We start from the raw sequence: 22,016 nt of genomic DNA on the forward strand, positions 1-22,016 counted from the left end.
TTTCTCGTTTACGTAAGTCACTCTCTTAGACGGCCTTTCTCTCCATGTGGTTCAAGTGGACCACCGACCAGAGATAACCTGATCTCCAGACTCACATCCTCGGCATTCCCATAGGCGTTTCCTTCAGTGGGCAAAACTTTCTAAGGCTTCCTTCAAGATTCTGCCTCTCAAAGCCATAGCATATGAAGATACAATAAAACTAGGGACGGTCTATCTTTACAGAGATCAATCCCAGTGCTCAGTACTATACACAGTGAGAGCTGTCACCTGGGGAATCCTTGAATAGATCAATAAACTCCTCCCACCATCCTACCATAGAGAACTAAAACTCTGCAGGATATTTTGTTTATTTATAATTGCAAACAATCAGAAGCAACTTGGATGTTAAGAAATGTCAAACAGAAGGTGATAATCCATCCACATTCAGCTACTGAAATGAGCTTGAAGAAATGTAATATAAGAAACATGTTATATAGCCAGGCAGTGGTGCTGCATACTTTTAATCCCAGCACTCAGGAGGCAGAGGCAGGTGAATCTCTGTGAGTTCGAGGTCAATCTGGTCTACAAGAACTAGTTCCAGGACAAGCTCCAAAGCCACAGAGAAACCCTATCTTGAAAAACCAAAAAAAAAAAAAAAAAAAAAAGAAAGAAAGAAAGAAAGAAAGAAAGAAAGAAAGAAAGAAAGAAAAAAGAAAGAAAAGAAACTGCAATGCTAGGGAAAATATATATACACACTTGAAAACTGATCTTTTAAGAATGAGTAAGAGTCTAGAAGGACAAGAATACTGACAGTACTTCAAGAAGGAGAAGGAATTAGAGTGGTCTCTTCCCTTGCTCAGCATCAATAACACTCACAGTTAATGCTTACGTAAGTCAGTCATCAACATGCTTTACTGAAAGACATCAAAGGGGTTTTTTAACTATTTGTATTTTAGTAATTATCAAATGCTACAATTTCCTATTACCTGTTCCCTTGTAAAGTCAAAGGAGCGCTCTGGACAGCCGACAGACTGGGAAGGCCAGGGGACCTCTGGGCTCGTCTGAGTGGCCTGGGTGACGCTGTGCTGCCTCCTCACATCACAGTTCCCACTGCTCGGCACCACTGAGTCACGGCTGGCATTGTCTTGGAAATCAGTTCCAGTGTTAAACACGTGGGAATCTGATCAAAGAAATAGTACTCAGATAACAATTTCAAGTCATTTGACTAATTAAGATCTATTATGAAAAATTTAAAGGGAAAATCTATGTTAGCATGAGGATAGAAATACGTGATAGAAAAATAGGGAAAGAAAAAACACAGCAAAATCAAAATCTCACTCGTTCAAAAGATCCCAAAACAATAACAACATGCCAAGAAACCGAAAGATAAAATCAAGATGCTTGTAACAGAGACACAGCTGTACAAGTCTTAGCAGAGTGAACACACCACATATAGACGTGAACACACCACATATAGACGTGAACACACCACATATAGACGTGAACACACCACATATAGACGTGAACACACCACATATAGACGTGAACACACCACATATAGACGTGAACACACCACATATAGACGTGAACACACCACATATAGACGTGAACACACCACATATAGACGTGAACACACCACATATAGACGTGAACACACCACATATAAAAGTAAACACACCACATAAAGACGTGAACACACCACATATAGACGTGAACACACCACATATAAACGTGAACAGACCCCAGGCAAATAGTAAGGAAGGCTAGAGTGCCTTACATCAAAGACTTCAAATAATTCTGTATGTGCACAGAGTAATAGAGCTATGTGACTACTTCAGAGCCTGTAGAAAGGCTCCTGAGGGCTGGCATGGTGACACATGTCCTTAATCCAGCACTTGAGAGGCAGAAGCAGGCAGATGTTTCTAAATTCTAGGGCAGCCTGGTACAAATGTGAGTTCAAGGAAAGTCAGGGCTATGTAGAGAAAAACAAACAAACAAAAAGGAAAAACAACAGTTGAAAAATCCTACACTTTACCATAGTAAAAGTTTAGACAAACTGGCAACAGAAGGGAACTTCCTCAGTGTGTCAGAGGGTATCAATAGACACCCCACATCTGTATCCTCAGTGTGTCAGAGGGTATCAATAGACACCCCACATCTGTATCCTCAGTGTGTCAGAGGGTATCAATAGACACCCCACAGCTGTATCCTCAGTGTGTCAGAGGGTATCAATAGACACCCCACAGCTGTATATGCTCGTTGTGATGATGGGTACTGATAGACACCCACAACTGTATATGCTCGTTGTGATGATGGGTAATGATAGACACCCACAACTGTATATGCTCGTTGTGATGATGGGTACTGATAGACACCCACAACTGTATATGCTCATTGTGAAGATGGGTACTGATAGACACCCACAGCTGTATACTTAGTGGTACTTTTCCTCTTTGCCAAAATCAGGAACAGGACCAGGATGTGTGTTCTTACAACCTCAATATTGTCCAAGAAGTTCTTGGCCATCGCAACTGGGCAGGGAAGGAAATTAAGACATCCAAACTATAAGGGAGGAGCAAGACACTTACAGATGATATGATCTTACACACACACACACACACACACACACACACAAATAAGGGAGTGGCTTTAAAAAATGAAGGGCTAGGGAGATTGCTCAGTGGCTAAGAACACTGGCTGCTCTTCAGAGGTTCTGAGTTCAATTCCCAGCATCCACATGGTGGCTCACAACTACCTATGAGATCTGTTGCTCTCTTCTGGTGTGTAGATGTACATGCAAAAACACTGATATACATAAAATAACTAAATCTAAATAAATAACTAAACAATTGGAACTAATAATTCTGCTCAGCAAGGTTATAGGATTTAAAAGAGATCAGCAGCACAAAAATGAACTATATGTACTACTATATGTAATAATCTTAAAATGAAATTAAGAAAATAATTCCAAGATGGGCATGGTGACACATGCTTTTAATTCCAGCACTAGGAGGCAGAGGCAGATGGATCTCTGTGAGTTTGAGGCCAGTCCAATCTACAAACTGAGTTCCAGGACAGCCAGGGCTGTTACATTACACAGAGATACCCTGTCTCAAAAAGAGGAATAAATAATTACATTTAAAATGTCTTCAAAATTGGCATGGGCCCTCTGTTCAACTGCCAGAACCATCCAAAAAATATTTTTAGAGAAAAGACTTAAATTTACAAACATTGTACCATATCCTCTGAGCCAAATGCAGCTGGGCTGTCTGTAACCCCAACTCCGGAGAGGCAGACGGAAGAGTCCCAGTTCCAGGCTAGCCTGGGTTACAAAGGAAGACCCTTTCTCAAAAGAAAAAAAACCCATACTCTGGAAATTTAAATCATTGCTGCAGGAATTAAAGATGATCAAAACAGACAGAAAGCATTCCCAGATCCATGTAGTATATCCATGACTTGATATAGTTAAGATGGCACTATTTTCCAAGAGACCTACAGCTTTGATGCAGTAACTATCAGAACCTGAGCTGGCTTCTTTGTAGCAAGTATCAAGTTGTTTTTTTTAAATTCATATGAAACTGCAAGAGAATCCAGAGAGTCAAATGATACTGAGAAAATACAACATCAAGAGATGACATTCATTTCCCAATGTCAACATTTACTTCAAGACCACCTAGGAACCAAGACAGTAAAGCTGCCCTGAGGACACATGGAAATGGAACATGGCTGAGAACCCAGAAGTAAATCGTGTCTGTGGCCCCTAACACACCTAATACCATCAACCTCAACTTCTCATGCTGAGTTAAAGAGCTATATTCAAGAACTAAATCTATAAAACTTCTACAGGGAGGCACGAGGGTATGTCTTCAGGCTTGGTGATAGATTCCAAGGAAATCCAAAGCAAAACAGTAACAAAAGAAAACGGGTAAATTAGACTTCATTTAAGTATGGTTATGCTTACATCTATTTAAGTTTTTAAGAATTGCTTCCTTTTTATTTTATATATTTAAGCGTTTTGGCTCATGTGCATCTGTGTATATGTGTGTGGTGCCTTGGAAGTCAGAAGAGAACATTGAATCCTCTAGACCTAGTGGAGACTTTCCCCAAGGGCCCATGATCTCTCGTCTCGGGTTCTTGGCATCATTAACAGTATCAGGCATGGGCTCTATCTCATGGAACTGGCTTTAAATTCAATTAGGAATTGGTTGGTTACTGCCATAATATTCATGCCACCACTGCACCAATGGGTATATATTGCAAAAGAGTCATTCTTGTAGCTCGCAGGCTTTGAAGCTGGTGAGATGGTTGCCTGCTTTACTCCTCTGCAGTGTCCAGCACTGTCCAGCACCATGGATGCTAGCGAGTAGGGGTGAAGCTTCCGGTTGAACACCAGCTCCAATTCTCCTTATTTTATGTCATAAGTATGTGCTGTCTTTGGCAACAGGGTCTAACCTTCAGAATGTGGGGAGTAACCAAGCTGGTTATGCTATGTTGGCAATATTCTGTAATGTCTAGGGGCTTGGGGGAACCCTTCTAGTCAACAACTCAAGATGTAACCCACGTGGACTTTAATTTGGTAGCATATTATGTCCAGTTGTGGTATTGTCTCCCTCAATACACGGTGACTATGTTTAACTTCCTTTTATATGTACATATTTTAGAAACCTTTTCCAGTACTAGGTCACATGGTTTTTGAGGGGCCTTTATCTTGTTAGCGCCACCCCACATTCCCTCCTCTATCTGCCCTCTCATTCCTGCTAATCCTTCCGTTGCAATTTTCCTTTTAGCCCTTTATATCCTCAAAGAATCCTCCTTCCCTGATCTCTTACTAGCTATGTCATCCCTGTGGCTATTCTAATGAAACACTCAGATCTAAAGCACAAAGCTAATGTCTGTATATAAAACGAAGAGAGCACTGCTCGTCTGTGTGCGACTTGGTTCCCTCACACAGGATGGATGTTTCTAGCTCCAACCATTTACCTGCATCTTTCATAATTGCATCTGTCTTAACAGCTGAACAACTGTGTAAGCCAAGTGTTCCTATGGGGAAATGGAAGGTAGAGAAAGGGGAGCTGCTGGCTTGAAGGCCTGCTAGCCTGGAGTAGAGAGTGTCAGGGACAAAGAGATTCAGTCTCCAACAAGATGGAAGATGAGGACAAACCAAAACCCGAGACTGCTCTCAGATGTTCATAAGCTCACTGTGGCACAAATGTGCACACACACACATGGAGGGGGTGGGGTCACATGCTCACTGTGGCATGAATGTGCACACAGACACGAAACCATAAAAGCCTTCCTTCTTCTCATTCAAGACTTATCTGCGGAGCAGATATCAAGCTAACGACTGAAGAGTTACTTCCAGGGTTTGCACATAAATACTGAAGACTAAAGCCAAAGGCACTCCTCAGTCATCACTACGGCAAATCCGCACAAAGTAAACAAGGAGTGACAGACAAGTGTCGCATGTAGGACGCACCTCTGATGTGGAAACTGCCATCGTCGTTCCTCTCCACCACAAGGTGGTCGATATGCACAGTCACAGGGCTTGGCTGCAGGGACACCGTGCTGCTGCGGGGACTGTCATCCTAGAGGTAAGGGACAAAATATTGGCATGTTCTCATTAAAATATAAAAATAGTTGGTGCCTGCCTTTAATCCCAGCACTCGGGAAGCAGAGGCAGGTGGGTCTCTGTGAGTTCGAGGCCAGCCTGGTCTACAGAGCAAGTTCTAGGACAACCAGGACTGCACAGAGAAACCTTGTCTCAAACGGGAAAATATTAAAATAGTCAACTTGAATAAACATGACTTTAGTTCATTCTACTTTTAGTGACTTAAAAGTTTATCTATACAATTTTAGTTAGTATGTCAAAAACATTGCCGGCACTATTTTCCCTTCTAGAAAGGATGTAGTATGAGGGCTGGCTTGTTGGGGTTTCTGTCCCTCCCAGTACCCCAACAGCTGGCAAGCAACAAAGAAAATCACACACAAGACTCCATAAGATTATAAACTGATTGGCCCATTAGGTCAGGCTTCTTATTAGTCCTTGTAACTTATATTAATCCATTATCATTATCTATGTTAGCCATAATGGCTCAGTACCTTTTCCAGCTGGGCAGCTTACATGTTTCCTCTCCAGTGGTCTGCGCAGGAGTGGCTGAGAGAGAGCTTCTGCTTCCAGAATACTCCCAGTCTCTTTGCTCCACCCCTACTTCCTGTCTGGCTTTCCTGCCTATACTGCCTGCCTGGCCAATCAGCGCTTTATTAAAATATGATTGACAGAATACAGATAATTCTCCTGCACCAAAAGGATCTGTGAGCTCCACTGTAAAGACTACTCTCTCACTTTCATCAGTTCCAACGGAGAGCATAATTTGGAGAAGGCATGACTTTACCAGAAGAGGGAATGCAAACAGAAGAGAGAAAACAAAAACTCAGCTCTTAACATACTTTCAAGTTTATCTTTGTATTGGAAACTTGTATCTTCATTGGCATTACAGTTGCAACAGTTTCATCTTCCAAAAAATGTTGAATATTCAAAAGAGAAGATGTTAGAAACTCAGTACTAAAGTTCTCTATGTGGCATTGGAGAAATCCATTTTTTTCTGCAAGCAAAGAGTGTATTACAGCACCGGGTCCGCTTTCAAACCTCAGAGAAATCTCAGGAGAGGATTTGGGACGAATTCCAGCTTTCTGGTCAGAACCTAAGAAGCAAACATACAAACTCTAACTTTGTAACATTACTAAAAGAACATTATATGCCATTAAGATTACAGTAGGATATATCAAAGACACTGCGTATTAAAGGAATATATGAAACAGCTTTAATATTTACTAATTTAAATGATTATCTAATATAAATAAGATACAGCATAAGAACCACAATTTCACTTTTTCTGGGTAATTTTCAAATAAAATACTGGCAGCTTTTCTACACTTTCTACTTTTTCATAATAGGGGAAATTCATGTCACACTCTGAAAGGATGTGCTCTTCAGATCTGATGCCCATGGGAGCGCCCAGCTATGTCTCTGGAGTAAGACAGACGACCGAGGCGAAGCGGCCACGGCATTCAAAGTCATTCTTAGGCTCTGCGCCTTCCCCATTTAATAAGTCAGGACCTTGAAGAATATGAATGTATACAGAGAAGATGCTATTGCAGCAACCCTAGAGAACACTTAGAACTGAAATTAGAGTAAAGAATGTATGTAATTCACGATTACATTTTTTTCTGGATTGACCTTGTGCCAAGAAAGAATTTGAGTTGGTTTACCAAGATAAACACCAACATTTAAAAACAAAATTTAAACTTCAATAAAAGTTTTAGAGAACATCCGACTTAAAAAGCTACTAGTAATGGAAAGACTGAAGTCAATTAGCTGTGAACAGAAATTGTGGGATATTTTGCGTGTTTACTTTATGCCAACTAATGTCAGTAACAAGCAACACGCACGCAGCGCAGCAACCACCCCAGCTGCTGCTGGCTTCCATCAAAGACTAAAAAAGGCTAGGAACCTCATTTTTTTTTAAAAAAAAAAAGAAAAGAAAATGGTATATTTACCTCCACCCTCCAGGATAGAAAGTAACAGCATACCTTCTAATATTATGCAAGATTGTATTTATTTCCATATATTATGTATCATATAGAATCCATACTATGGCATTTTACTGACTATGGTCTTCCTCGTGCAGGGTCAACAGAAAGCAGGACTATTGTGAGTAGTGCACAGAACACAAAATAAATTTACAGCGTCTTAAGAATCTCGCATGAACGGTGGTTCAAAGAGAACCCTTACCAACTGGCCGACTCCCGAGGTAATGGCGCAGGCTGATGTTGCCTAGCTGACTGGGTGTCACCTGGTTCACCTGAAGGCAGACTTCCGTGTCCTCTCCCCGGATGTCAATCTCTCCATGGATGCCAGTAATGTTAAACACCACGACTGACATCTATCAACGATTGTACAAATACTGTTAGAGCAAAATTAAAGAAATAATAAAAGAAACACATACTACCCTCTACAAATGCCATTCAGACGTATCCAGCAAACTGCCCTTACAGCCCCCAAAGCCTACTACCGTATGTTATAGCTTGAGCATCTCCAGTTAAAACTCAGAAACCGACTGTACTCCACGTGACAAAGTGATGCCACAGTAGGAATCCCGCACCTTTAAGCTGCTCCACAAGACTGTCCCAGGCTATAGAAAATTACCTGTAGGCTGTGCATATAAGGAATCTATGAGCAACAACCTGCTTTAAGTTTAGAATTGGGTTTCGTACACAAGATACCTCGTACTTACATGTAAAAATACAAAATTCAAAATTTTCTTGAGGCCTCCTGTATTCTGTACCCAAGAGCTTTGGAAAAAGGATGCTCAGTCTTTGTAGAAAAAAAAAAAAACAAATGAACCTTGGCTGCTTTTGTTTTCAATCCATAAAGATGAAGTATTTGGTTACAAAGACCAATAATATGACATTTCCAGCTATGAATGGATGTTCACTATAAGTAGGGTATGTCTAAATTCTTTCATAACATTTCACTGTGTCAAAAAGGTTATCTAAAAGAAACTAGCAACCTATTTCCTTTGTAGAAGGACCTTCACTATAAGGATCGGCTACCATCTGTGCCATCAAACTTTTAAAAAGTATCCTCAAAGGGAACTAAAATATTGGTCAAAATGTAGAAGGGACAGAAGATTGAAAAACGAAGAATAGATCTACTCCCTCCCTTCTTCAATACAAACAAAACAACACAGACAGTGAGCCTGGGAGCAGTGGGTGACTAGGCAGGAAGAACGCTCAAGAGCAACAACAGAGAAGCGACCAGCCAGTATTTAAGTTGCCATCGTGTGAATGAAGGCCTAGAGGTGCACGAATCGGCATGAAGTACAGCTGGCATTTCTTCAGAGCTCTGAGGCACTTACCAAGTCATCGCGGCTCTCTGGAGCGCCCTCAGAGTTCGTGCTGAGGGCGTCGGGAGAGGCTTCCCCGCAATTCTGTGTGTTTGCACTGGGGTTCACACTCTCTGCTGGACTCTGGCAATTTGCATTGGAGTTCCTCTTAATTGCTGAAATAATACAAAAGTAAATTAATAAGCTAAAATCTGTTTATATATGTTCCAGCAATGTTTATTTTTATCTAAAATAGACTACCCCCTTTAACTCTTTCGAGCAAAGCCTTGTTTAAGGAACACTATACAAACAGAGTCAATACGGTCCCTTAGCACAGCAATAACCTGCCAGAGACACTTTGCTGGCCAGATGTGTGTGAACTTGACACACTATAGCCATCTGAGAGAAAGAAACCTCGATTGAGAACATGCGCCATGAGAGAGGGCTATGGGCCAGCCTGTAGAGCATTTTCTTAGTGATTGATGGCGGAGGTCCAGCCCCTTGTGGTCCTGGGTTCTACAAAGAAAGCAGACCAAGCAAGCAATGGGAAACAAGTCAGTAAGCAGCATCCCCTTTATGGCCTCTGCATCAGCTCCTGCCTCCAGGTTCCTGCCCTGTTTCAGTTCCTGTCCTGGCTTCCTTCAGTGACGGAAGTGTCATGTGGAAGGGTAAGCCCAATAACCCTTTCCTCCCCAACCTGCTTTGTGGTCATGATGTTTGAATGAAGCAAAAGAGGCCCTAACTAAGGCAACATACTAAAGCCCTAAATCTAGTAAAATAACAATGACAATATTACTAAGCATTGAATAAACAAACAAAGCTCCTGCTGCTGCAGGGGGAAAGCCCGGCCAGCTTTCCGCCCCCATCTACCCACACTGCCTCAATTCCCTCACCTGCTATATTGACTCCCAGTCACCGCTCACCTGAACTGAATACCGTACGACTCTTCTCCATTATTCTTAGCTGCCTGAATGTTTCAGTATGTTCTACTTCAAAATACCTCAAGCTATCCATAGTTAAAGAAGGCAACTTTTGTCTCTATCGCAGATTAATACTGTGAAATACATTAAGGAACTATTACAAACTGATGACAGAAGCCGAGAACACGGAAACTATCAGGCCCAACTCAGCACTGTGTTAATCACTATGAAACTGGTTTCTACTCGGATGCTGGTCTATGTAATGCTCAGTAAGCTGTCCACCAGACACAGCACAGGGAGGTGCTATGACAGTAACTGTGGTCTATGGAAGTAAGAGAGCACGTCCAAGAGTTAGGGGTACTATGATGAGAATTGTGGCTAAACTGCACAAAAAGTAAGACCACTTTCCAAGGCTCTGAGGTGGAAAACATTTGTCACAGTAAAGAGAATGAGACATGGCTCCAGAAAGATGGCTCAGTGGCTAACACTTGCCACCAAGTCTGACAACTTGAGTTTGATCCCTGGAATCCACATGGTAGAAGAGAGGAACAAGTCCTACATGTTGTCCACTGACCACTACACTCCCACAGATGGAACATGCGTGCTACCCTGCCTACACACTCCACAGATGGAACATGCGTGCTACCCTGCCTACACACTCCCACAGACGGAACATGCGTGCTACCCTGCCGACACACTCCACAGATGGAACATGCGTGCTACCCTGCCTACACACTCCCACAGATGGAACATGCGTGCTACCCTGCCTACACCCTCCCACAGATGGAACATGCGTGCTACCCTGCCTACACACTCCCACAGATGGAACATGCGTGCTACCCTGCCTACACCCTCCCACAGATGGAACATGCGTGCTACCCTGCCTACACACTCCCACAGATGGAACATGTGTGCTACCCTGCCTACACACTCCCACAGATGGAACATGTGTGTTACCTTGCCTACACACTCCCAGAACACGTGTGCTACCCTGCACACACACTCCCATAGATAGATAAATGTAAAGAAAGAAAACAGAAACAGTCATGTAGAAAAACTGAGGTCAAATTATAAAGAATATTTTCAAAAAGGATTAAGGATTCTAAATTTCACAGCCTTAAAGCATGAAAAGTTCCTGAGATTAAGTTGGAAAATAACATGATCAAATTTATATTTGGGGAGCAATCTGTTAATGGAGTGAAAAGAAAACAAAACAAAAAACAAACAACAACCTGCAAATGAACAAAAGCAGATGTGAGGAGGCTTATCAGAACAGCCACTAAGAAGTCACGCTCTAGGAACACAGGACAGGATGTACAGAAACTAAGTTGTTCTGTCTGTCTGCCTGGTGTGATTAGCAAGCCCTGGGCATCGCTGTAAGGACTCAGGCAGCACTGCCAGAAGAGCGCTCATCCTCCTTACCTTTCCCCAACAACACGTGGCTATCACTGCCGTCGCTCTCCAGCTGCTCTTCCAAGGCCGTGCTGTCCAGGGAGATAGCATCCAGGGAGACCTGGGAGGCGCTCCTTTTCATATTCTTGTAGGAAACACAGAGTGGGGCTGGGGTGTGGGGGCAGCGTTCCTTGGGTTTTGTACTGTTGGCAAACAAAATTAATAGGAGAGTACTGTAGGTAGAGCAAAGAAGCTCAGTAGCTGTAGGGGGAGCGAGTGCCCTCTGTAATTCTAGGGCTGGGGAAGCAAAGGCTAAAGGAGCACCAGACTACTCTGCCAGGACACAAAGGTGCGGGCCATCATGGAAGACAATTTGCAGTAAAGTTAGCATACCACACAGCACCCAAAAGGACACCAAAAAGCAGAAGCTGGAAGGCTTCCTCAGATTCGGGAAATGAACTCTTTTAAAGCCACATTTGTCACGAGGTTTTCCACTCCCAAACGAAAGAAACAAACAAGCCATAGAAACAACAACAACAAAACTAAAACCATTTACATCCCAACAGTAGCACTACCTTAAAGATGGCTGGGATTTAAGTGCTCTGGCTATGGGGACCTCTTCTTTACTCTCCTCCGAGTTCTCGGGAACTGAAGCCGCCTCAGGAAGGAAATCTTCAGCTCTGAAGATTGACTCTACGGTTCCACTTCCTTTACCAGCTAAAGCATTTGAAGGTGTGTTTGGGTTGCCGCCGTCACTTAGAGAAAACCTGTCTGCATCATCTCTGCAGTTCAAGACGCTGTCCACATCGGTGCAAGACCCATCCTTTCTGTGACTCACTTCTGACATCATTTCTCCTGAGCCACTCTTGTAACCAAGCCCACTACTCTCATCTTCACTGATTTTCCCTAAATGTTTATCTGATAAATAGTCCAGAAAAGAAGTGCCCTTTTGCAAATTTGTGTCACTGGCTGATTTAAAAAGCAAAGGATCCTTTAAAGGGACATGGCTAAGGTCAACGCTCATCGATCTGTTGTCTGACATGTGATTGAGAGTTGCATTTCTAATTCGATGCATACCACTACCACCATGTTTTCTCTTGGAAGACAGAACGCTCCCATTTTCTGAAGGCGGGTAGTCAGGAAGCAGCGGGCTCACGCTTTCAGAAGCCGGAGAGCCAGCATGGTCCACGGGATGCAGCAGCAGGGCCAGCTCCGCACTCCTAAGCAAAACCCCAATGCAAATGGAAGTCTGAGAAGCAGGGCTGCCAGTTACAGCTTCCACATCCTTCCGCAGGGCATCCGAAAGCAGAATGAGTGACTCGTGTAGGAAGAGCAGCAGCAGGTACTGGTAGTGGTTGATCTGCATGCTGATGTGTTTATGGACACGAACCAGGACGTGAACATCCGCATCCGAAGACGAAACCCGTAAAAATGTTTCTGACGCAGGTCTCTGGCCACCATTTGACAAAGGCTCGGACTCCGTACTGTAGTACTCCTTCAACAGTCTCTTCCGCTTCACCCGGCCAGCCAGATCACTGGATTCACTTTGGGAGGTATTAAGAGACACTTGATCACAAGTCTGGAGTTCTTTCTGTAATTCTGCATATCTCGTTGGTTGACAAATCCAGACAGACAAAGGGAAAGAGTCTACAAAGCTTATCGGCCGTCCCTTTCCACTTTTCATCCCTTCATAGTCTACCCAAAACTGGGAAAAGTACACCGCCCACACATCGGTGGCGGCAGACATCTTAAGAGTGTTTTTATTCAACTGGGGAATAATATTCCCTTTATAAACTTCATGCATTTTGGTATCTTGCTCATGAGCGTGCCTCTGGAAGATCGGATGTAGAAGATTAAAACTGTCACAGGACTTAGGGAATCTAGTGTAAGTTTTGCTAAAAAAGTCACAGTCTTTGAAGTCTTGAAACAAAGCCTCTAGATCCGAGTGCCGGCAGTTCGGGCAGTGCCTTGTGTTGGTGGCGGTCATTTCTGAACTCTGGATAGATACTGTGTGGGGCTGATCTTGATGGCAGCCTGCTTTCATTTCAGAAGGAATGACAAACTGGAAGGGAAAACAATCTTGTTCAATTTACAAATCTCTACATCTGGGTAAAATACGAGAAAGACTTGGAATTGTTGTTATTGATACTTTCCCAGACATACTTCTTTCCTCTACGGATATAAATCACAACTTATCCCTCTGTCGAATCTTCTAGTAACTTCAGTTAAGGAATTAGCCACTAAAGAAGAGGACATACATCTTACAAGACATCACACTGTTTTAAAAATGCTCAGAATTATGGATTTTTTTTTTCTTTCTCGAGACAGAATTTCTCTGTAGCTTTGGAGCCTGTCCTGGAACTACAGACACATTTTTCAAAACTTACTATTTAAGGAGTACACAGAATAAAACTAAATCCGAGAAATGATATTGATATTTTTGTTAAGATTTTAAATCCAAGTGTTTTAGAAAATGAACTAGACAAATGACAGTGATTAGACAGGTGGATGGCATCGGATCCTGTTGCCTGGGCTGGGTGCGAGAGCACACACCTGCAATCCAGCATCCAAGAGGAAGAGAGGGGATCTGTCAAGAGAGCAAAGCTAGACAATGGGTCAAACCTACGGAGATAACTCCCAAGGGTGAACTAAATCTAGTCTGGGAGAGTTCATATCAAAGAGTCAAAGTGGTTTCTGGGTACTGTTAGTCCCAGAAAATAAAATGATCATTATTTAGTTCTGTCTAAAACACAGTCATAGAACATGTCCCTTTATGTTTTATTTATGACAGGAAATGTGGAATACTATTTGTACAATTTTTTAAAAGAGGCTATAGTACATAATCCATCAACAACAGATCTTGCAATAAATTTTCAATTATGTTCAGGACTTTATTAATTAAACTTTTAATCTTTTCCTTTTAAAAACCTAAGAGTGTACACAGCTCAGACTAGAAGTTACTCATCTACAATAAAAAGCCATTTTTGTTTGAACTTTGGATATGAATAAAGGGAATAATATGAACAAATACAACCCAAACAATTTGAAAATTCTATTGCATATTTAACCTCTTTTAGAAGAAAAAAATATAAACCCTGTAGACTAAAGGAACTAAAGATTTTTAAAGACCTTTTTTGTAACATTTATTATTTATTTATTACTTATTTGGATTTAGTGTCACAGGGAGTGTGAGGGAGTCGGAGGACAACTCGTAGGAGTCAATTTTCCTTCCATATGTGGGGCCCAGAGATTGAGCTCACGTGACACGGCTTGGCTACAAGCCCCTTTATCTGTTGAGCCATCCCACTAAACATTTACATTTTACTGCTCTATCCAAATGAACAGAAGTTAGAGAAAAATTAAAATCATAAATATACAAATGGGGAAAAGGCAGTCTTTCAGGTTTTCTCTGAGTCAAAATCCAATCTTAAATTTCAACATAAAAATTAAGATTATAATTAACTTTATTCATATCTGAACACCATGTTATATCCTTGGTATTATAACACTGTCATTTTTTTTTTCTATAAAAACAGCTTTGCTCTCAGGTGGATGTAATGGCACATGCCTTCAACTCCAGCACTTAAGAGGCAGAGGCAGGCTGATGGATCTGTTTGAGTTCCAGGCCAGCCTGGTTTACTTAATGAATTTCAGGACAGCCAAAGCTACATAGTGAGAGTCTGTCTGTCTTCTGTCTGTACCAAGAAAGCCAACCCTGTCTGTCTGTCTGTCTGTCTGTGTCTCTCTGTTTCTCTGTCTCTGTTTCTCTCTCTCTCTCTCTCTCTCTCTCTCTCTCTCTCTCTCTCTCTCTCTCACACACACACACACACACACACACACAGGGAAAAAAAGCTTTGTTCTTGCAGCCACTGTTTATACAATACCTTTAGCATTAAGCCATCAACTCGAATATCAACGTGCTCATCAGATTTTGAATTGTCATTCAGCTTGTACACAGCCATGAACTGATTAAGACTCTGCTTTAAATCTAGTAGAAACTGATTTAACCATAGAATGCTTCTTTCATCTACAGTAAACTGTAGAGCATTTAACTGGCTATAGAGGTTGGGTGATGGAACTGTGGAGAAAAAAAAAAGTTAAGCACCATTAATGAACATATAATTATATTTCCCAAGAAAAGCTATTATTAATAGGTTGCATTCTTTCTTAATAAATATCATATATGAAGTTAGATATGTGACTAACAGCAAATATAGACACAAGACATTTTTTCAGTGTTTCATTAACTGAAAAAAATACAGTTCAATGTAAAATGAAATGTATGAACAGGTAGTACTGTCAGATTCACATCACTCTTTAAAAACACCATACCAAAGTCATGGCCCATGTGACCTGCCACAGAATCTTTACTGCCTGCATTGCACTAAGCATCCTCTAACTGCCAGTTTCATGAGACAGCAACCGCCCAGGAGCAAGAAGCACAAGCAACTCATTCCTCTTTAGTAAAGTCCTGGAACAAGGCTTCGGGAAAGCAGTAACTGAAGTGTCTCGAATAATCAGCTAATTCACACTCAATTTGTTCCCAGTAAATGAATGCTGATAATTAGAGAGTATATCACTTCTGAAACTACAAGCATATTAATCATAAAGCTACAGGCTTCAGAACAGCTTGATAAGATCTTTATTCTATATGACTATAAATCCTGAGAGAGGACCCCAACTGTCCCAGTAACACATGACACAGCAAGTGAGGCTCCCCAGTTTCTGGTAACTATGGTTCAGAGTTACAATAGCTATAACTAATAGCTCAACAATTGAACTATTCTTTCAATTTACTGATACTACCTCCTACAGAATCAACTCGAGTTCCTAGGTGAATACATATAGATTTTGTTGTTCAAAAGAAAAAGACCTTTAAATGTCTTTCCACAGCGATGCATCTCACTCCCACAGACCTAAGACCAGTGGCATAGGTTGAGGACAGATTGAAACCTCTGATGCTGCACTTAACTCATTCATGTCAGGAGCTAAAGTCCCTGGAATTAAGAAGACCTTGAAAGACAAAAGGAGTAGACACTGAGATGGTTCATGGGGCCTTGAAGATGATGGAGACTTGACACAGGTAGACAGGCATGATTATTGGTTCAAGGATAAACTATACGAACAGAATATGTAGGTTGAAAGTAAAATGTGGACCTAAATATCCAGATGCTCTTTCATCTGTCTGATCTGCAACAAAATTTAGAACGAATGGGGTAAGCAAATCTACTGGGATGCTGGAGGCCAGAGCACATCACTGGCAAAATCTGTATAGCATTAACATTATATTCTGGGCTAAGACATCTTAATGGTGTCCAAAGAAAATACTAAGCTTCCACAGGCATACAACTCATTTTAATGATCTAAACTTGTCTAAAATCAAGAACCTCCTATGCACATAAATATCTTCATTAAGTAAAGGAATCCTAACAAGTAAACATGACCTGGACTCTTGTAAGGCATGGTAACTATGCATACACCCATTGTGTTTTCAGGTGGTAGGGACACAGTAACTATGCATACACCCATTGTGTTTCAGGTGGTAGGGTCACAGTAACTATGCATACACCCATTGTGTTTCAGGTGGTAGGGACACAGTAACTATGCATACACCCATTGTGTTTCAGGTGGTAGGGGCATAGTAACTATGCATACACCCACTGTGTTTTCAAGTGGTAGGAGGGAAAACACATTACAATACTTCCTTCTGTTGTTAAGGCATTGTAATTTAAACTAACCTGAAGTACATGAAACTGAATTCAGGTCCACAAAATGAAAATATGGCAAAGAACATCACATGACAAGAAACTGTGTTTCTGAAAAGTAAAATCTTAAGAAGGAGAGGCAGGAATGATGTGTTCCCCCCATCCTCGACAGGCAGGAATAGTGTGCTCCCCCCATCCTCGACAGGCAGAATGATGTGCCCTCTCCATCCTACAATGAACTGTTCGTGTTGCAGCATGTACAATGAATATTGCCATAAGCTATAGGTTTTCAAGTATTATGGATGCTGATAACAAGAAACATTAAAAAATAGTTTGAAAACTTTATCAAAACAGTATGTCTTAAAGTAAAAAGATATTGAGCGATCAATAAATTTTTTGTTAAGTGTTCAGGTTTGTTATACATAATAGACATGATACTTTGTTTCAAGTCTTTGTTTAATAAAACATAAATCTAGTTTTTAAGCTAAGTGACCAGTGCAAGCAGGGCATGCCTTTAATCCTAACCCTGGAGGCAGAGGCAGGAGTTCAAGGCCAGCCTGGCCTAGACAGCAGGGTCCAGGAATATATAGAGAGACCCTATCTTTTAAAAACAAAATAAGTGAAGCAGGAAGATGGGTTATATGGGTATGTGACTTTGAGATTAAAGTCAGTCTTAAAATGTATTAAGAGAAGCTGGGCAGTGGTGGTGTACATCTTTAATCCCAGCACTCAGGAGGCAGAGGCAGGTGGATCTCTGTGAATTTGAGGCCAGCCTGGTCTACAGAGCTAGTTCCAGGACAGCTAGGACTGTTACACAGAGAAACCCCATCTCAAAAAACAAAAACAACAACAAAAATGTATTGAGGGAGAGAGATAATACATGTGTAGAATTTCATATCAAATTTAAAAAAAAAAAAAAAAGAAATCCCAACAGGTAGAAAACCGAAAGAAAGAATATTCCACCAGTGTGCATTTGATTTTGGGAGCTTGCATTCATCTCTTCACTCAATTTACAAAAGCAAAAACCATCCACTGGAGGTCTATATTTTATGCATTATGGTAAGGACAAAAAAAAACATAAGAGAAATAAAGCATGGTCCAAGTCCATTAAAATTTCTATACGTCAGATAAATATGAAATGAAAAAAGTGACTCAAGCCTCTCAGAGACCAGCTGTGATGTCGAGGTGTCTGCCTTCAGTAATGGAAGAAAGAAGAGCGCAGAAAAGAACGCGTCACAGTCCAGAAGGAAGGGAAATTTCTATTTGAGGACGGTGATGGCAGCAGCCGTAGAGAATACTAGAGAGCAAACACCGTCCCCAAGCTGAGCACAGAGAGATGGAACACTGAGCAGCAGAGGGCTGTTTCCAGATGACCATGTAGCTCAGAGATATTACTGTGCTTATTTGCTGTTTTGGTGGACATTTGTCTGTCTGGGGGTCGGGTGATGCTCAGGGCTGAAACCAAGCATTTCCAATACCAGGCGAGCATCCTGACACTAAGCTACATCTCAGCCCTAAAAGCAAATCAAACTTGCTAGCAGAACCCTTTACTGGGCTCATAAAATTAAGGAAAGGGGGCAGTATACAATTAAAATATGAAAAAGAGGCACATGTGTTAAAAACAAGATCGAGAATACTATACTTGTTTCTATGAGCCAAACTGTACACTCCACCCCATGCTCCAAAGTCCTTTTGTTAAAGTCTTTAGATTCAGGACCTCAGCAACTATTTGGAGATAGAGCTTCAGAAGAGGAAGCAAGGCAAGGAGAGTCCATGTGAGCGGCCCTTGTCCGGTGTTGCTGATGCACAGTGGCACACACTTTTAGCTTGCACTTAGGAGGAAGAGACATGAAGCCAACTTGGTCAATATAGCAACTTCCAGGCCTGACAAAAAAAGGCTAAGAAGAATAAGAATAAGAGGAAGAGGAAGAGGAAGAAGAGTGCCCTAGGGAACAGGGCAATACTATGGGGGGAAGCAGAAGGTAGACCATGGGTTTCAGCTGTGCCATTTCAGTACTCAGTAGACACTGAGGACATGTTCCAACCCTACCTACTAAGTCAGAAGAACAGCCAAGGGGAACAAGGAGTGAGTGCACACACAGAGAAAATGCTGGAAAACGGAAAACGAAGGATTAGACGTTATCAGTTTGGAACAAATAAGGAAAAGTATGATAAAATATGTGGACATTTCTCTAAAGTGATTTCTAGAATGCCTTATTTTATAACAAAAGCAAACCAATTTCAGAAGCATCAACAATTCCTGTTGAAATGAAAAGCCTACATTCGAAAGTCAACACTGGGCTGGGGAGATGGCTCAGACTGCTCCTGCAGAGGGCCCAGGTCTGATTCCCAGCTTCCATGAGGCAGCTCACAACCATCTGTAACTCCAGTTCCAGGGGATCTGACACTCTTCTGGGTTCCTCACATTCTGCACACACAGATATATATGCAGGCAAGACATCCATGTACACAAAGTAATGATTTGTAAATAATTAAATCATCACTAAAGAAGTAGGCAAAGTATTGCAAGGATGAGGGCTAGGGTTCTCAGAGCCCATGCAACCGAAGCCAGGCCTGCCTACTGTGACCCAGGACAGAGAGGTAAAGACACAGGAGCCCACGGGGCTGCTCAATCAACTGTCTAACGTACTTGGAGCTCCAGGCCAGGGAGACATCCTGCCTCCAAAAGCAAAGTGGGCCAAGCATGGTACCACACATCTTATGTCTCCACAAGGGAGAAACAAGCAGATCTTTGAGTTCAAGGCCAGCCTGATCTACACAGCAAGACTACCAGGTCAGCCAGGGCCACATAGTGTGACCTGGTCTAAAAAAGCCAAAGCAAAAACCAAATAAACAAAAACAAAGTGGACGGTGCATAAGAAAAAATGCCACCTGAAGTTGGTGTCTGTCCTCCACACACCTATCTAAAGACACACACACACACACACACACACACACACACACACTATGTGTGTGAAGATCACAATTCAAAGGAAGACTTTAATTTAATTTGAAGACTTTAATTTGAAGACTTATGGTGAAATAAAACAAAAGCGCATCATTTTAATATTCAAATAAACAAATATATAATTATTTTAGCTTGAGGAAGCCAAAATAGCTTACAAGAGTCAAGACAAATTCTTTATAGCTAAAAGGAAAACTGCAACTATTCATTTTTAGTAAGCCGGAGTTTATAATTCCAACTTGCCAATGGAATTTTACAAAAGAAAAAGACAATTTTCTTCAATAACATTCATTCATATTTCATTTAACAAGGAGTTAGTAAACACCAAAAATCAGGCTAAAAGCACATAAAATTAGTCATACATGCCACAAGATTCCTGCCATCAAAGGCCACAAGAGGATGGAGAAAGGACACATGAACAATTGTTGACAATGTGCACAAATCCAGAATAAAGGTGTGTCCTAAACACAACGAGAAGAGTCAATTTTCCTATCTAAATTAATAAAACCCAAAATTTTCATCCAAAAAAATTCAGTAATAAACAAACAATAACAAAGTAAACTCTCTTACTTGGAAAGTCTTTCCCATCTGGATAGTAATATTCCGTGAACTCTATATAGACGGCTGACATTTCTTGTGGAAGATACAGGGATTTTTTGTTGCAGGAAATCATACTTTTGGGGGAAGAGCGACACTGTTCTGCTGTAGAGACCTGAGAAAACAAGTTTGTGTAGATTATACAGAATAAAGCCCTCTCCAAAGACTTTTTACAATGTACATACACATCACTCTCATCTTGAACGCTCGTCTGGGCTCGTGGGTAAAAGTCCTTGCTGCCGAGCCTGAGTTCAGTCCCTGACAGCCGCATGGTGAAGAGAACTGAGTCCTCTCACCTCCGCACGTGTGCTGCGCTGTGCTGTGTGCAGGTGACACACTAAACACATAAAGAAATGTAGAAAAATAGCATCCACAATGAAATATCCACCAGTCACTCAGAAAACTCTATAACCAGCTTAGATTTTTATCTATTAAAAACTTAACAACACAGAAGAACCCTGTTCTGAAAAAAAAAAAAGAAAAAGCTTCACTTTGTACACTATCTTCAATGAACTTATTATTTTGAGCCTTAAAGATGACAGAAAAATAGCAATAATCCTATCTTATTAGTTAATATAGAGAAACAAGTGGCAGATTCAAGACACAGAGTGGAATCAAGGCCAGAATATTTCCCCAAGATGTTCTCTATAGTCTGTCATAGATTCTCTATTTTATAATTTTAGCATTTTAGAGTTTGCAATACAGAAAAAAAAATCCACAGATAAAGGTTGTATAGTCGCCCAATGTGGATGTGTTTGATGTCAATGAATTATAATTTAAAATAATTATAATGAGAGCTGAAGAGATGGCTCAGCAGTTAAGAGCATTGGCTGCTCTACCAAAGGTCTAGAGTTCAATTTCCAGCAACCACATGTTGGCTCACAACCACCTGTAATGAGATCTGGTGACCTCTTCTGGTCTGCAGGCACACATGCAGATAGAACACTGTATACATAACAAATAAATACATCTTAAAAGAATAATAATATTATTATTATGAGTTGGGTGGTAGTGGCACACGTCTTTAATCCCAGCTCTAGGGAGACCAAGGAAGAGTTTGAGGCCGGCCTGGTTTACAGGTTAATTCCAGAACAGCCAGGGCTATTCAGAGAAACCCTGTCTTGAAAAACAAAATTCAAATCAAATAAAAAAAAATTTTAATGGGAAAATGTGTTAATTACAGAAATAATTGATGTAAAACACAATATAACTCTAAATAATTCAGTCAAATCATTTGATTTCTTAATTATTTCCAAGAGGATTACTGTTTTTAAGGTCCTGGATAGATGGTTTCACTCTCTCTGCTAATGACTCATTTGTAATTACATCAAAGAAATGTACACCTTCGGCTGGGGGTGTATACAAAACCTAGAGTTCAATCTTCAACACTGTACAATCCTGGCATGGTGGCGCATACCTGTAATCCCAGGACTCTAGAAGGTAGAGAGAGCCATGAGAAAAAGGGAGTTCAAGGTCAACCTTTGCTACTCAGGAGAGCCCAACAGAGCACACTAACTCTCAGATAATAATGTCTATCAATTTATTGAAGCTAAGACAGTAGGTTTGCACATTG

At 41.2% G+C, this 22,016-nt stretch overlaps 1 protein-coding gene across 2 annotated transcripts in view; it reads right to left on the reverse strand.

Moving 5' to 3' along the window:
- The window catches only part of Bltp3b (bridge-like lipid transfer protein family member 3B), a 71,123-nt gene that overhangs the window by 2,304 nt on the left and 46,803 nt on the right, over positions 1–22,016 (reverse strand). For both annotated transcript variants that reach the window (XM_048418702.3, XM_048418703.3), the window contains 9 exons: positions 20,417–20,558; positions 15,061–15,254; positions 11,752–13,238; positions 11,207–11,379; positions 8,898–9,040; positions 7,772–7,922; positions 6,427–6,680; positions 5,456–5,564; positions 966–1,159 (listed from right to left, as the gene is read on the reverse strand). In XM_048418702.3, the coding sequence (XP_048274659.3) occupies positions 966–1,159; positions 5,456–5,564; positions 6,427–6,680; positions 7,772–7,922; positions 8,898–9,040; positions 11,207–11,379; positions 11,752–13,238; positions 15,061–15,254; positions 20,417–20,558 (2,847 nt within the window). The remainder of the gene's footprint in view (positions 1–965; positions 1,160–5,455; positions 5,565–6,426; positions 6,681–7,771; positions 7,923–8,897; positions 9,041–11,206; positions 11,380–11,751; positions 13,239–15,060; positions 15,255–20,416; positions 20,559–22,016) is intronic.

The sequence above is a fragment of the Myodes glareolus genome, chromosome 26 (assembly GCF_982192425.1).
Source record: "Myodes glareolus chromosome 26, mMyoGla1.1, whole genome shotgun sequence".
In the NCBI taxonomy this organism is placed as follows: Eukaryota; Metazoa; Chordata; class Mammalia; order Rodentia; family Cricetidae; genus Myodes; species Myodes glareolus.